We start from the raw sequence: 17,170 nt of genomic DNA, 5'->3' as shown, positions 1-17,170 counted from the left end.
GCTAGATCGCTGGGAGAAACAACGAGCGTAACGGCTCTAGAAACGAACACAAAGGGAGGAATTTCCATGACCATCTCGCTGTTAACGCAAGTGTGCGCCGCGTCGACGTTGATTCCAAAACATTCTCTCCCTGTTCTAATTAAATTAAATACGCCTCTCCGGTTAATTTCGAGAATGTAGCTATAGAGAAACGCGCGCAGATACTCGAACAGCGGTGCACGTGTTGGCTCACGTTCACCGGTGCTTTTCTCTTTTCGGGACAATGAAAAGAACGCAAAAACTGAATGAAACAGAAAGCTGGAGAAAAAGAGAGAAACAGAGAGAGAAAGAGAGAGAAATAAAAGCGAAGGCGGTGTGAGCGCGTGCGGTTGTTCTTCGGGGTGGAAACGTTTTAATAAACGGACGTGTGCTACCCCTCCGAGGGGGCGTATAAATATATTCGGTTGTTCGAGCGCGTGGAAGAAGGCAGTGGAGAGGAGAGAAACAGAGAGTACCAGAGTCAGGAGGTGAAGAGTCGGGAGGGTTGGATATCGGTGAAACGGCAAAAGGAGTCAGAAGGGGAAGGGCGGTGGCGGTGGCGGGCTGGTGCGGGATGGCGGAGGCAAAACATGTTGCGGCACGAGCTGCCTCAAGAGCACCGCAGAATTAGCTTTATTATAACCTGGGGGCCATCCATACATGCCTAACAGAGCACGAACATTCGCCGGCCAATAAGCCGAATGCTAACCAAACATTTTCGCGACTCGCCGCACCCTCGAATTTATCCCTGCTACACGACGGACGTAAAGCCACCGGACCTGAGAGATGGGGCAGCAGGGAGGAAGGAGGATCGATTTCACGAATTAAAGCTGGATATCTATTTAATGTGCCCGTTAACGTTCGACCACCGCCGACTATTAATAATCTGCCTGTTTGCGGGTACCACTTAAAAGATTATACACTACTCACGATTTACGTAATTATCGAGTTTATGGATTATTTCGTCCCATTTATATTGGAACGTTTATCCCCTCGTTTTGTCCGATCGGGGAAACCTTTCTCTATTTATTAAATTATCCAATCGATTACTCGGAAAACCTGTATCTTTCGTTTGTATAAATGTTTGGGATTTGATTCGTTTATCGGTCATCTCTATCGCCAGTAATTCTTTGAATCAAAGAGGAATTAGAGATACAAACTATCGATAACTGACCGAATAAAATCCTGACTCGTGTTCAATTAGCCAAGTGCAATATCTACCTACTTACTACATCTTCACAATCACTTTTCCTGTATTCGATTTACGTTAGAGCTGCAGAACTCCTACCAGAATTCCCTAGATCATCCCCGATACCGAAAGTTCTCCACCGTGAAAGGTAGAAGCTCGGTCCTCTCTAACGAGCATCGTTAGGAGGAACTTTTCTGACGCGCTGACAGTGGACGAACGATTAGGCCCGGATTAGTGGTGCGCGCGAGATCGATTATGCAACGCTGCGGATAACGTTGGCCTGATTTATTCCCCTAATGGGCGTTCGCGCATTCATTTCGTGGCCGTACGAGGCAATTCCACGGGGCTTCGTCGGATGGTGGCGACCGTACTGCCGCTGACAGGAAAACTCTCGCTGGGTGATTCAGCGTTCCGTTCGGCGACGCCTCCCAACGACCACCATAATGCCTACACCTAGCCCGGTGCCCACCTACCTAACGCCATTTCCATCGGCTGCTATCGTCCGGGATCATAATCCAAGGTTTAGTCCAGAGTCGGACGAAATCGCGCCGAAGTGCAGACCGCTGTTTGAATTGGACACGCGGAATGGGTGAATCGCGCGACACCGCGTCTCCCTGAATCGGAGATACAGGTCTGCTTTGTTCGCCCGGGATTCTCTTCGCCTGCTCTCGATATTCGATTGTAAAGAGATGGATGATGGATGTGGTAAAAATTTTTTGGATCAAAAATTAACAAATTTTACGTCGGATAAATGAAAAGATACTTGCATAGAGACAATGAAGGTATCTTGTAAAACACTAGGATATTCTTTTTTTTCTGCTTTGTTGTTTGGTTTCAAGACAAAAAATCTACAGTATGCAAATGCGTTTTATCTAATTCGAATGCACTACTCAGAATAATTGGAAGATTCTACTGCATCGACCAAGCGTGCAAACAACCAGTTTAATTGTAAAGTATAAACAGGATTACAAATAGGATATTTATTTTAACACGTAGACTATGAAACTCGAAAGATACAGAAGTTTCTTAACGCAAAACGTTTAATACGAATCACAAGGATAATTATGAAATTCGAAAGAATCAATAATGGAATTGTTCCTTGGGTCAAAGCAATTTTTTATATCGAAGTACGAAGAGACTGGGTGCCGAGCACGCTCGACAAGGCAAGCATCGAACGATTACACGACGCCAGAGAAATTCGGCATAGAGACGATTATTAGCTGAGCCGGCGCTATGGTGGAATTGGGAGTAATTCATAACCGGCAGCTCGTATTTTCGCGAAGCGGCACGTCGAATTTGGTCCGGATAGAGAACATGCAGCATCGACGCTGCTCCGCACCTCCCATCCTCCGACCGGCCTCCGTTGACAGGATTATATTCGTAGGTACCTATCGTGTTCCTCGGTGTAGCTCGGTCCCGCAATACGCGTCACGCGATCATATTCTCGTCGACTAATAAATTTACCATGGTGCTCGAGCTCACAACTATCGTACGAATGTCGTCGGTCGATTGTCCTGCCGGCAGTGTCACTGTTTCAAGGACCTTCTACAATGCTAATCGACGCGATTCTACTCCGACGAAATGATTCTGTGAGCCATTATGGTTGTCACTCAACCACCGGATTATTCCAAGATTATTCGAAATTATTTCTCTCTATCCTTATCTTATTCCTAACGTTCAAAAATACACTACGTTCATTCATGAATTTCCTTTCGGTTATAAGCAAATCCACTAATGAAAGAAACGACGTAAGCTCACGACGATCAGGCTTAACCATCCTCGAGCGTAGTTTCGTCTCCTAACGAGTTTATCGCATCCTCTTTAACGTTATTAACACGGGCTAACGAACTGGAAGTGCCGAGTCACCGAGGTCCTCCGCCAAACGCGGAGCCACGGTTCCACCAGGTACGCGTACACACCTGTACGTGTGCCCGTGTCTACCTGTGTACGTATGGAAGTCTATACACACGGGCTTGTAAGTGCAGGGCGAGAGCAGGCGCTCGACGGGACAGGTTACGTGTATAAGGTGGGATAAAGGTACGTATAGGTACAGGTCGGCCTGTCTGTGCGGCCCTGATACCCCAGTCTCTGGGCTAATTCCGAGGTGTAATCTGCGGGTACCATCTCAATGGATTAGCATATAGATAGCGAGGTGGGCTGACCGTATATATACGCGCCTAGACTACGTCGCAGGACGTAGCCATGTCCGTTTTGGTCTCGTGTCCTCTGTACGTAAGGGGGTCAGCTGGTGCTACGCTGCAACACCCCCGCAATTGCAGCGGATGAACCCCGAGCGCCTCTTGTACATCGAACACCCGTCCAGAACTAATTATCAGAACAGTAGATCAATCGTCGCGTCTAATGAACCATTTCCTTTACCGTGTCCCTGCTTGATGCATCGCTGGGAAACCAGTCAAAGGAAACACTCCGTCAACAATCTCTCATGATCCTTTGCTTCGAGGAATCAACTTGAGAGTTTGTACGTACCAAAGAACGATGCAAAAAACGATCGAGATACGGTCGAGCGTATTGTTTCCACGAAGACGGTCTCTAATGCAAAGGAGGAGGGAATAGAGTATACTGGCACGAAGTGTGACCGACATGAATGGCAGTTTGCCATTGGCAGCGGCCACGTGGGGAGGAGTAGACGAGGACGAGGACCGAATATTTCGCTGGAGGTGATTCGGTCGCGAGGTAATTTGTGCTCACAGCGGGGCTGAGCAAACATGCGCAACAGGGGTGCCTCGAAAAATTAAATAACCCGATGACTGGTCACATTCTCCGACACGCGGCATATACAGCAACCAAGAGGAACGTGCACACGTACACGCACACTGTGGAACTTTGGCCGTTCGAAGATGTCCGCGAGAAGGGCGCCTCGGTTGAATGACGTGGCCCTCTGCCGTTCTGCTTCTCCATCGTTCTCCCATTTTCTTCGAGCACGACCGAGCGATGCCAGGCTACGGTCGGATATCCCTGGGGAACGGCGTGGACCCAATAGAAGCTAGGACGGGCCCCGGGACTCAGGGCCCAAGGAGCGAGCGCCGGCCTCCCGCGGACTTATGAATACAAATAGCCGCTCACTGCGCGACTCAGATTCCTGATAAGGTACACTCCTGGCTTACCGGTACCATGGACTAGCATAAAGTACGAGCTTAGGTCCTCGCGGCCACCGAGGCACCAGCGTTTAACGGAAGATTATCCTCGCGGCGAAGAAAGATTCGCATCGGACGATATCGTCCTTGTATCGGTTGAAAGAAAGGACTCCGGAATGTCATGCAGACGACCTCGCGAGACTCGCTGAGAGATCGAACCGAGGGCGGACCAACCGTATCGGTTTCTCTACACGGACGGTGAAAGAGACATTATTAACTTCCAACAGATATGCTTCTTCCGAGGAACAAGGCGTTTAAGCGAGAACCCGATCGTCGATATATTCGAAGATAAAATAACGGTCGTTCAGCTGACAGAAGATACCTAAGTTTGGGTTATATTTCTAGGAGAAATTGTAGAACGTAACGGAAGCACAGTGGAAAATAATTCTAAAGTATCTTCAGGCTAGAATACACACATTCGATGGAAAGAAACGTTTCTTAATTCTTACATTCTTCGTCCGAATGAACGTTTGTTAATAAGACATTCGATGATTTCCAGAAATTAATCTGAATATTTCAATATAACGTATGTACTGAAAAGTGTAATCGGAATTCGCAACGATCCGCACCCTTCTTTCCTGCGACTGTGGAATGCATTTTACAGTGCCGATAACAAATTACGCGTCTTCATCCATGTTCTGCCTTCCAAGCAGAAAGGAATGCCATCGCTCGATCGGTCATTCCCCGGTTTCATCCGGTCGATCAGTAAGAAGATACCTACGCTCCTGCCGTGCGTTTCAGGATTGGAGACAGTATCTGCCTTTATCTGCGGCTAATGTCGTGTAAGAACTACGCCTCCTTCGATCTACTGACAACCATTTGTTCAGACACTCTTGACCACGAGACGCGGCCTGACTCAAAACTTTCTAATGAATTTACAATGTATGTCTCCCTTGTCTTTGATAAAAATAAAGGACGAACTGTTACAAGGACGATGAATTACAATACGCACAGTCACGAAACAAAACACTATGATTTCTTTCCTCTCTTGCTTCTCTTCTGCGTGAGAATCTTCGTTTTCTATAATTCGTTTGATAGCTTCCACGTCGACCGAACACAGATTCGTTCAATTTGTCAATGGAAGGTCATCGAGCGGACCTACGCCTAGGCGGTAAAAAAAGAAATCCCTGTCCCATAGCCGGACCACCAAGAACGACGTGACCCGGAAGGGTGGAGACTCGTTCGCTATCGTGACAGTCACAATCAGTTTTCGACGCATTCTCTGACTGTCACAACGGGAGACGGACACCCGCCGACGAAGGTACTTAGTCTCCGGTGAATGGTGCGTACGAAACGAAGAAATCAAGCGATTCGACTCGGTACAGTTGTTTCTATTACGACAAATGTCCTTCGCATTTTTTAGTACCTTATCAAATTTCGATCGTCCTAGCGAAGTTAGTTATGGACGACTATTAACGTTTTCTGATCGAAAAGAAAAAAACGAATAGAATCTCCATTGCGATGTTTGAAAAGACGAATCAAACGAATGAGATATACTTAATGGGTATCTTTATTTAGAGATACACACGGAATGAAAAATAGTAAGGTTACAGCTATTTTTTGTCACCTCTCCATCAGTATACAGTCACCTTTGCATGAAGACATTAAAAATTCCTGCGGAAGCGCGAGGGCGTACGGCACGAGGCGGCCGTTAAGCAAACAAATTTAATGCGCGTGTAGAACGGCACCAATTTAAATGATAATGCGCGCTATGTATGCTTCCAAGATTAACTCGTAATAGGCTGGAATAAATGTCGGCAGACCTGTTAGGCGTATCTAGCACTGTTACATGGGGAACAGTAGGTGCTAACTACTTCTGTAGACAAGCTTGTTTATATTGGTGCGCCGTGTATCTCGGAAGGTACGGGTGAATTTGTCCTGCGCTCGATGGCGTCAAGGAAATTGGGTCGCGCATCATCGCGTCCGCCGATCTCGATATTCTTGTTTGCCGATAAATTATTACCCAGTCGAACGACCCCACCACCCTTCGACGCGACTTGTAATTATCTGGACCGGTTATTAAATTTTATCGACGTCTGACTATCATAGAATCGACAATCTATCAGAGAATATTTCCTGATGAATTAAATATCTATGATATTCGACCTATCTATGTGTCACGTTAGATTTGATTACAAGAAGAAAGAGAGACCTAATAGAGAAAAGCAAGTTTCTTATTTACGAAACGCGATCATTTGTCACTGGAGTTCGACTCGATTCGTTTAATTAAGAGAACAGGACATAAACCAATTTACTTTTACCAAGGTTCCACGATATCAGTCTATCTGTAGCGTGTCAAGAACCAATGAACCATTAATAACGTCTCCCAAACTTGTACCAACGAAAAAACGACGAAAATATTTCACCGGTGTACGTAATACTTTCCCTAATTCGACGTCGATATCATCGCCCAGGTAATATCGTATCCGTTTCGCGCGGCGCTCATTGATTAAATTCCGGGAGAAAAGTACGGTCTCGTAACTGGGATAAAAAGCATCGCAAAGACGATGATAGCGTGCAAAGGTCGAAGAGTCTTCGAACTATGAGGTAAGTTTGCCTCTGGGGGTGTCTTGTCGATGTTGTCGCGGATGGGATCATGCAAGCTGTGCTCTCCCCACCCCTCGAGCCTCGCCCGTTCTACGTCGGTGAACCTCTTTGCATATACATTCTGTAAGATTACTTTGTGCGGTTTACACCCTCGACCCAGCCACGGCGTAGCTGCTGCTCGTCCTTCAGTACGCCGAACGCCTCGCAGCCCTCGACGAGAGCTCGCTCCTTTTGCCAGGAGGCAAACTACCCTGCAAGTTTCACCTAGAAGGTCCCTAATGTATGCGGAACTATACGAGAGAAATTCCAAGTTCGGCATGCCCGTGTTAGGTACCTTTACGATGAGTATCTAGCACGGTCTCGCTCTTTCTCCCGACTCCAGGAAAGGACGAACTACCGACAAGACTACACCGTAGAAGAGGCGAACACGCGTGATCCTAATTAGAACGCGTCCTCCTCCAAGTGTCGAAGTAAAAGCAGCTTTCTTGTTGCTTCGTTCCGCGTGCCACTCCGCCCGCGAGCATTCAAGAGCGCAAGTTGCGGAAGAAAGCGCGGTATCATCGAAAAACAAACGACGTTTCTTCCCGTTGGATGACCAGACCGACGTGGACGCATAAAGTTTCGACGTAGCGTTAACGCCGCCGGAATACCACCCCGTTACAACGGATATTGTATTCTGTGAAAAGAGCAAGGAATATACATACGATTACGAAAATTCTCACGGAGATACAACTCTTAATAGTATTCTTTACCACCCACATTTTCAGCGAATTTACATAAAAACGAGCCAGGGCTCTGTAGCCCCGAAGCCCGATGACTACGAATAACCGCATTAACTTGGTGGCATCGTTTTAATATTTCCTTTCTTTGGCGCGAACGAAGAGTTACGAAACACTTTAGTAACTCGGAAGTAAATTGTTCTGCTCCAAATCTGACTTGTTTCTATAAATCCACTATACACACAGGCTACAAGTAAAATATGATCATTAAGTGATCAGTAACTATCAACCAACTGTAACTTAGTAACTTAGTAAACCAACTAATAGAAGAGTAAGTAAACAAGCAAATAGATGGCACAAAAACGTTTCTAATATATACATATAAAAAATAAATCAGCAAGACCCACACCAAGAAAATATTCGTGCAAATAAAAATTACCATCGCTTTAAAGACAAATGTATTTCCAAACATGTGAGAGCCCTCTCGGTCACGATTCCCATGGCTCACCCTAATCGTCGACGTCACGGTGCTATAATCATTCGTCGACACGTAGCCACGGCTGCATTCAATGACCTATAACGAGGCTTTCGAAGAAAGCACGACGGAAAATTACGTGAAACGTGTTGATGCGACGACCGGCTGGCAAACGACGCGGCACGCGACACAACGCTAGACGAAGGGCTCATTAAGGATGCGGAGGGCGGAATACCATGGCCATGCTGCATGATAATTACAGCAAAGAAAGCTCCGACCCGGCGGACGCCTTGCCTCTCGAGAGAGCTCCCAAGAGATTACAGGATGTCCGGAGGCGAGAGGATTCTCTCGGCATGTCCCGAAACCCTATCCACGCTCACGACTAATAAAAATTAACAACCGGCCGGTTGGATTCGTACATGAAAGACGGACCGCCACAAATAGATGATGACAGCTGAATAATAAATAATTATCGTTGGGCCCACGCGCCACCCGTGAGCTCTTTTGCGGCGAGCGAAACATAAACGATCACTGCGTTCCAAACGATTCGTATTTCCGGTTGACTTTACATCGCTTACACGTTAGAGATATCGGATAATCTTTCTCATAAAACGGACAGATTTTTAGTAGCGTTTCTTTCGGAGAATGAACAATCTAAATACCGGAATTGTAGGCGACCCAGACAATATTCTATTGTTCCACGATCCTCCAGAATATACATACATACAATGAATATGAAAATTCTTGGGAATATGTACATGTGTCGAGGTCCTTACGGTATGTTTTCGTCGGTGAGTTGTGCAACGTTGGAGCATTACGAGCACGATCAGAACTTCTTCCGATTGCCACGAAGGGTTCCACGTGGCCGATCCTTTTAATCGTTCGGCACGATAAACATATCGAAATTATGATGGAGGATCGAGCGCGTAAAGGACGAGCGGTGGTGATCGTGCAAGCTTTGCGGCCGCGGCGGAAAGGATCCTCTCGTTCCCGCCGCGTCTGCCTCCTCCACTTTTAATTTTCAGGCGCGGCTAATTATGATTTACGGCAACATCGACGCAACATCCTGATCGGTACGCGAGATACCGCCCGCAGGATATTCAAATGCGATGAATATTGCTCGCCGCGATAAACGGCGCACGAACAGCGACAGACGAGATGAGAAACAGAAAGAAAGAGAAAGCGAGAGGGTGGAACGACGGGAGAGCAGATAGAGAAAGATGCAAAGGAGCTGACTGGCGGGAGGCGCGCGTGTAAAGGATACGAGAAAAGGATTCTTAGTAGTCTATTCGGTATGCAAGATGAGCGGTCAGACCTGTACGCACCGCATCCCTTCTTCGCCAAATAAAAAAAAAAGGAGGTATATCCTTGCGTGTGGATTATTCGATATATCGAGAGCCGGCTGTCCACCATGCTCGCCTCGAATCGTTCGCTTTTTCTCCGATAACTCAGTGTCAAACGTGAAACGGCAGCAGATGGGTAGTTATGATTTGAAAGCAAAACGTTTAAGAACACCTTGTGTTATTAACCGATCTTATCTCGAGGAAATAAAAGATACTTATTTATAACTGAGGAGCTGCTTGATACGTGTTCTCACATGAATTACATCCGCGTGAAGATCATAGTCAGATAATATAAGCTTTCTGTTAGAGTAAAGTAATTTGTCGATATCTTATACGAAGCGAGGGATACGTCAGAGAATTAGCCACATGATTACGCCGTTTGTATGTTTAATAACTGTTTTAAAACATACCTCGTGTATACACGAATATACACGCACTTTCGAATAATTAACTTCGTGCAAATGAATATATCGTATGATATTAATAATAAACATCAATATCCATTATTCCCGGAATTACTACGCTTCGTCCCTCAGTTCTTTCCCTCTGAGTATTTTTTCACCTTGCCACGTGCTAGTTCTTACACTCGTGCGACTCGTTCAAGTTTTACAATCGCTTTGCTCCGTTATTTCATACCCTCGATTACCAATCGCGATTAGGAAGTTATCAAGGGGCACCTTATAGCATGGAATGTATCGTGAAGCGTCAAATTTGTTAGTCAATGAACCGAATGGCGATGGGGTATAATTTTACGAAAGAACGGCAAAATAATTGCCTCGACTCTAATGTTATGACGGTGAAAGAAAAATACTCCGGCGAGCATGGCTGATCGTCTTAAGAGGAAGAAAGGCAAAAAATTATTAGATTATCGGTTACCTTGTCAGATCGCTTTTTAGTAGGTGTGATAGTGCCGTTAGGCCTGCCTTGGAGATCGGTTTCGCTAGCCATCCGGTTGAAACGTTGCATCCGCTCGCGGAAGCTTAATTGCTCGGTTGAGCCCGGATTCGTCGCGACGGCCTCATCTTCCTGCATGTTTAATATCTCGGATTGTCAAGACTCAGAGAATAGTAACACGTAACGCTACGTCCAGCTACTGATAAAAGGCGGAACCAACAACGAAACAGCAACAGAGTAACACAGAAAGGGTGACAAAAAACCATGTGCTAACATATAAATATTTGACGAGACTGGTGCACGCTAAATAGAGGTGCTTATCTATGTCATACTATCATGCTACAATACTAATTAAAGCGACACATCAATACTCGTGGTATCTAAGCATGCTAAATAACTGCGAGAACAATGACAGTTGTGAAAATAAGATTTTCGATTATTTATGACGAGGATACCAGTGTCGTTATGCAAGAACGTTAAGCTTTCGATAGAGGATGAGGAACACCAGTGTCGAGTGTGCTGCGTACGCTATCATACCGCGTAAGTGACATTTACTGTAACCATGAACACCTTTCTACATAACCAAACCATGTACACGCAACACTATTGCGCAATAATACCAAAATTATCTGGCCTCGGTAATTACCCGATAAAGCGAAAACGTGTTCAACCATTTTATCGTTTGCACACTTATTTACATATACGACCACAACCAGGACACTATAGGCAGAACATATACTACGTGGCTTGCGTGTGTACGAGAAACGTGAACTTTTATCAAACACTTGTATACCTTGACGAGTTATGATTGCCGTATTATAAAAGAATCTCAGTCAGAACATGAAAAAATTGATATCCTTTTAATTAACTAGTTAATTAAACTTGACCAAATGATACCGCACCTCCCCTTCCTTTACATAATCCGAATAAAATTTCACGTTTCCTTTTATTTTGAATTTACTTGTATAAGGCAAATACTGACCTTGATAACAGCCTCTGATCCTCCCTTATTCTTGTCCACGTTCTCCTTATTCTCGATCTTGATCTTATCTTGACTTTTACGGCGTGGCGGTACGGGAGGTGACGATGTTGAAAATCCGGTCTCGACTTGATCAACGCCATTTTTCTGTGCACTGATAGCGACTTCTTCGCGGGAGAAATTCGAACACGACTCCTCGCGATGTGCGTTCGTATTATTCGCCGGCGGACTGAGGGGTGCGGGAGGTGGGGCCCGGTAGGGTGGCGGAACTCGTAACGGAGAAACCGGGGTAGATATGTCGGCAGTGGAAATAGGTGATCCAATTTGATCCGGAGACGACAGTTGCAGAGAATTTAGACGATACTTCTTCTTCAGAACCAAATATCTTTCACCCTGCACGAGCAATTTCGTTATGATGCATGGATAGACTCGACTTCGCAGTATGAACGAACATAAGTATTACGTTTTGCGAATTTACCATTCGAATATTTAAACGTTATATATCAACATTAACTTTCTTGCACCTTTATTTGTCTAAATAAAAAGAATATCTAGTACGCTTTACGACGATATATATAGTACGCAGTGTTCGATAAGAAATAGTAAGAAAATCTTGGAGAAAAAGCTTCCTAGATAACCTCATTTTCCAACAATTGCGCGAAGTACATATTGGAAAAACCGGCAACGTCGCAAAACGTGCAACAAGTCGCTGCTGTCAAGGCGGAAGGAAATTGCTACTCGATGACGCACCTCTTCGTTCTTTATAGTAGCCAGGGTGTTTACATACTCCTTGAACCGATTTCGTGCCTCGACTGCAATGTAAATTTGTGCAATATTCACTAAGTATCGTTAGATTTGACTCCCGGTGTGACGAGTATTAAAATCTGTCTGTGTTTACACACAGCACACCGTGTAACATCAGGGTCACACCTTGCGAAAGTGAGACAGTGATCCGACTACGTCGTATATCAGATTTTCAGCATACCTCGTGTTTCCGGATCCGTTAGGAACTTCTTGAAGTGCTTCACCAGATCGTGATTACGAGCAGTGCCCCCATTTTCCAATAAATATTCGCGAATCTCTTCGATAGACAGTTCACTGGGCGTCGCCATCTTGTCACTACTGGTCGGCACAGCAGCGCCACTATCTTCACTGCCTCGCTGTGCTGTCGATAAAGACGACCTCTGTGTCGCACGATACACGCAATGAATTCAGAACGCATTACAACTGGACTCCGATTCTATTAATCGAAGGCAACTGATACATACGTAATTTTTCTAAATCCAATATAGCTAACTAGAAGATATACGTCTAGTACGTATTAATATACTGTAGATGGTAGTATCGTGAAATCCTTCCGTCGCATTGTACATCATTGGAACAAGTGAGCGATGTCTAATTGCTACTTAAAAATGCAAATAAAAATTATGTATGCGTGAAAATGCATACATGAACGCAACGTGTAATTTCTTCCTTTAATAATGTACTAACGAACTGTAATCATATTGCACCGCAAAAAAATTGTTAACATCATTAGTAACGAGTGCAATCGTTACTCCTCATGCATAACACATAATAGCAGTCAATTTAATTGTATTATAATCGTGTAGGATGCGATAGAATATGTAACGCGCGATCCAGCTGCTAGCTCGCATCCCATGTCGCGATACACGTACATAAAAACCAGCGGCCACGCGAAAACCGATTTTTCACTTCGGAGCCGAACGTATTAACCGTCGATGGAACTAGATATTTGATTCTGCCCGCGCAAATAGACGATTCGTAAAACCTTTTAGCAGCCCGACGCGTTATATTCCATCGATGCAAACATCCGGCTGACGAACCCGTCGCACAAACTAATGTGAATAACCGTGCACAGCCAGATAGAGCTTTAAACTTTAAACACTGCGATTTAAGTGCTGCTATTACGCATCGACGATGGTCGATGAAGTAATTCACTTTTGTTACGTTATCTGATACATTTACAAGTTCGAATCAAACGGACCACTATTAATTTTTTAATTACATACTACACGAAACGTATAACTTAAAATTAAAACTGGTGCCATAATTCACGTTAACTAGATGATACAATAAATGCTGCTGTATGTATATTTGAAATGAGAAGTACTACTAACTACCCAAGGGTGCCATTAAGATCAGTACCTTGGGAGCCAAGGTTATCGTACGTGTAAGTTAAAATTATATGTTCTCGATTGCACATCTATTATTCGACATTAAAAGGAACACGCACCCTGACGTTTTGTTGTGACGAGATATTAAAAATGATAGGCGATGATAAAATCTTGCGCGAAAGTTACTTAATTTATAACAAGATCGGATAGTCAAGCCTTTTAATGGTGTTGATATAATCATCACGATGCCTGGATACGACAGACAAAGAAGAAAGTCTATGATTTGCATAATACGTATAGTCTTGAACAAGATTATCCAGATAATCACGGAGTTATAATGAGAACAGTTCTTCGCAGCAATGTTTTGTAATGAAGAAAATGGCCTTACTAATCACCTACCGTGTGTAAAAATATATACAAGCTACAAAAGACGAAGGGAGAACACTAGAAGGGACGGAGTATACGTGCGGCACGCATATGCGTGTCCACGGACAGGAAGCGTCGTGGTGCCTTTATAATTAAACTCCTTTTATCGGCGATATTCTAATGAAATGACGACTAATGATTGAGCTCGATCCGCGTAACACTCTGCAACGGTCAAACGATTCACGAGTTAAATAAATAACTTTTCAAGTATTGTTAATGGTTGCTATCGTTTCGCCGAAATGACAATGCTGTTAAACACGACCATGAACGCGCATTAAGCGTATTCTGTAACACCGCTTTACAAGGATCATCAGGATCAGAGATCGGCTCGATTAAAATAATTACAACCGCGAGGATACGGATTTGTGTCTCTGCAGAGAAAAGGGAAAAATGGTTTACCACGCCAAATAACAATATCAGGGATCTCGTGGAGATCAGATGGTAATCTTTTGACCGCGGTAGCCAACACGCAGCGTGTTCTTTGATACAATTCTAAACCCGGCAGGATTGATGCACGAGATTGGCCGTGGTATTTCCGTGAACAAAATGTGTGCACCAAGAGGTCGTCCGGGGGCGAAGCGGTTGCAGCAAGAAGAACGAGCGGCCAAGAACGAGGACAAAGGAATCGCGTCGACGCCCCGTGGCCCCGTAGGTGCATCCACGATATCATCTACCCATGTTCCCTTGCGTTATGCTTATGCTCGTGCATACGTAAAAGATGCGCGAGCCTGCAGCCGCTGCAGCGCTTTATCCGTCTGGTGCAAACTGCAAAAGAGTTCGTGTGATCTACCGCCCAGTGATATGTCGCCGCTGGGATTCCGACGAGAACCGCAAGCTTCTTTTCTTTCCCCTTCCCCACCCTCCCTATAATTCTCCCAACCCGTTTGTTCTCGCGCCATTTTAATTAATTCTTGGACAATGCAACAGGGGAATGCTTTTTTACTGTACACGTTTATCCGAGCGTGTACAAGAATTCATTATGTAATGTATGGTTTCCGCCAACTTCTTTTACTTTCGACCAACGTGAAACGTTACTTCAACGCACACTTGCTCCTTTGTAACCGTGAATCCTGCTCGCATACAAGGTGTGCCTTTATTAATGCCAAGCGTTTTCGACAACAAGTTTATTCAGACGAGACACGTTTAACTCGACTTTCAACTCGCGTCCCCATTTTCTTTTTTCCATTTTAAAAATTCTAACAACGACTACGTAAAACGCAAATAGATAATGTCAACATTTCGGTAGGCTCTGCAACAGAAGCTAGTCGTTTTCGAATAGAAGTAAAGTTTGAAAACGAACTGTTGTATTTCGTATAACCTCACCCCATACATGAAAGTATTGGATATGTTATACTATACCATTGGTTTTCATGCAACAAAACCAAACTGCGAAGCAGATCCATCGATGTAGCACGGTTGTTACTCGATCGAGCTATTCGCATAATTGACTCTATTCGCGAAAGAACAACCGCGATAAAGGGTCTACGTTTTCCGTTTTTAACTTTTTTTTCAAATGAAATCCTTTTCCTGTTGTGGTTTACCGGAACGTATGTATCTCGCAGCGAGGAGAACGGGGCGGAACGAGAGAACTAACGCCAGCTCGGTTTTTGTCAAAGATTCCAGAGGAACGTTACGTAGGGATATCGTGAGTTACTCGCGTGTATGCACGCACGAACTAAGAAACGCGCGATGGAGGTGCAAATGCGCTCGCGTCGCTGGCAAAAAACAGCTTCTAGATCATGCTGTCCTCTCCACGGATGGCAAGCAACGCCGACGTGTAACAGTAAATTCGACCTGAACCCGATGACGGACTTCGCGCTCTCTATCGTTTTTGCCATATAAAGGGTCGCAATGGTAGCGCGTATCCAACAGGAGCGACTTATATATTCGTCCATAATTGGAGCGACTGCACTCACTCGAATTGGCTACGATATAAAACATCCCGTATAAAGAGCGTACTTTGGCAGGTTTCTTGCACGGTTTTTACTCCGCGTACCTTTGGTGGTCTCGTTAGAAGGACAGTGGGAGGTCCGCGGGAAAAACGGCAATAACAGACAACAAAGCCAGCGCGTATCTAGTCGAACTCGTCGTCTCGATCCCCTAAAAACCGTGTTTCGAGGAGACGAGTGAAAAAAAGTGAAGCCAGTGGTCGAACGTCACGTCCGTCGAGGTCGATTCCGCACAATTATTACGGTATTATACGCTGCATTATACATTAAGGTCCGATCATTCAGTTCTGAAACAGTTATCGCGATTAATGTACACAGCTAACGAGTCCGTAACTCTACGTTCGAGGAATAAATTTCGTTCGAAACATGAGAGATACGCGTCGCAAGCTAAGATACGGTATAATGCATCGAGCTTCCTTTCGGTGGCTACGTATACCGCACGGCAGCCAACGTAAAACGTTTCGCTGAACAGAGTTATGGGCTCTAATGAGTCGAGGGGTTAAAGCGCGAGTCCCGATCCTCACTGCAAAAGAAGAGAGCTAAAACCCTATCGGACCGTTCAATCTATCCTGACTACCGTTTACCACGGCATCGTTTAAAGTGGCCACAGGTGCTCGCCCGTATATACGCTCGTTCCACGTACCAAAAAAAGAACGAATATAAGGACTGTGAAGCAGCCGATGCCCGCGAGTATGACCACCGAGAGCTGTATGTTTGGCTTTCTCATAGTTTTACCGGATGATTTTTAGTACTTGATCGTAGCGGCTCCGGTTTGTCGGCGAAAAGCCAGTTCGGACTTCAAAGATTCGCGATCGAGCACTTGGCTCTATACAGGCATTACATATTATCATGGCTGGTATCCAACCGAAGCGCGCGTGTCCCCTTCGTTGACGTCGTAAAGCGGCTTTCCGTGCATACAAAGTCGAGGGCTCGATCAACACTCTACGGGGTCGCGTTGTCGTTGGTGGTTAGAGGTCCATGAAAAGAGCAAAGTATACCTTGGCGCGGCTAATAGCTGCGCATTTTTTATTCGGCAATACATATACCACGGAAATTGACCGACTGTTTGCCCGAACGTTTCACGCGAAACATTTAACACGCGATCATAGATCAATATCTCGTATAAATACATGTCCTATTTCAGAGGAAAAGCACGGTCGACGGTTTATTTCATTTATTTATTTTTTATTAAACGACGCGCCATCCCAATAGAACTATCCGAAATATAAATATCGTCGAGAATTTTTCAAAATGACTAACGATTGGAGCAGTCATTCGGAGAGTTTTCAATGTGGCAGCAATTGCGTTTATCGATGCCCCGACGTTCCACGAGAATGTCAC

General features: G+C 44.9%; 1 protein-coding gene across 7 annotated transcripts in view; it reads right to left on the bottom strand.

The window, feature by feature from the left end:
* Positions 1–12,464, bottom strand: part of LOC100648397 (ankyrin repeat domain-containing protein SOWAHB) — a 117,154-nt gene extending 104,690 nt beyond the window's left edge. For all 7 annotated transcript variants that reach the window (XR_007224761.1, XR_007224762.1, XM_048407582.1 and 4 more), the window contains exons 1-4: positions 12,305–12,464; positions 12,070–12,131; positions 11,323–11,712; positions 10,323–10,472 (exon numbers count right to left, since the gene is read on the bottom strand). Coding sequence is in view for 5 of the 7 variants with exons in the window: in XM_048407582.1 (XP_048263539.1) it covers positions 10,323–10,472; positions 11,323–11,712; positions 12,070–12,131; positions 12,305–12,431 (729 nt within the window). In the remaining 2 variants the exon portion in view is untranslated. The remainder of the gene's footprint in view (positions 1–10,322; positions 10,473–11,322; positions 11,713–12,069; positions 12,132–12,304) is intronic.
* Positions 12,465–17,170: the final 4,706 nt, after the last annotated feature.

Source organism: Bombus terrestris, chromosome 7, assembly GCF_910591885.1.
Source record: "Bombus terrestris chromosome 7, iyBomTerr1.2, whole genome shotgun sequence".
Lineage (NCBI taxonomy): Eukaryota > Metazoa > Arthropoda > Insecta > Hymenoptera > Apidae > Bombus > Bombus terrestris.
The sequence above is the reverse complement of the archived record's forward strand: the minus strand, read 5'-3'. Positions and strand labels throughout refer to the sequence as shown.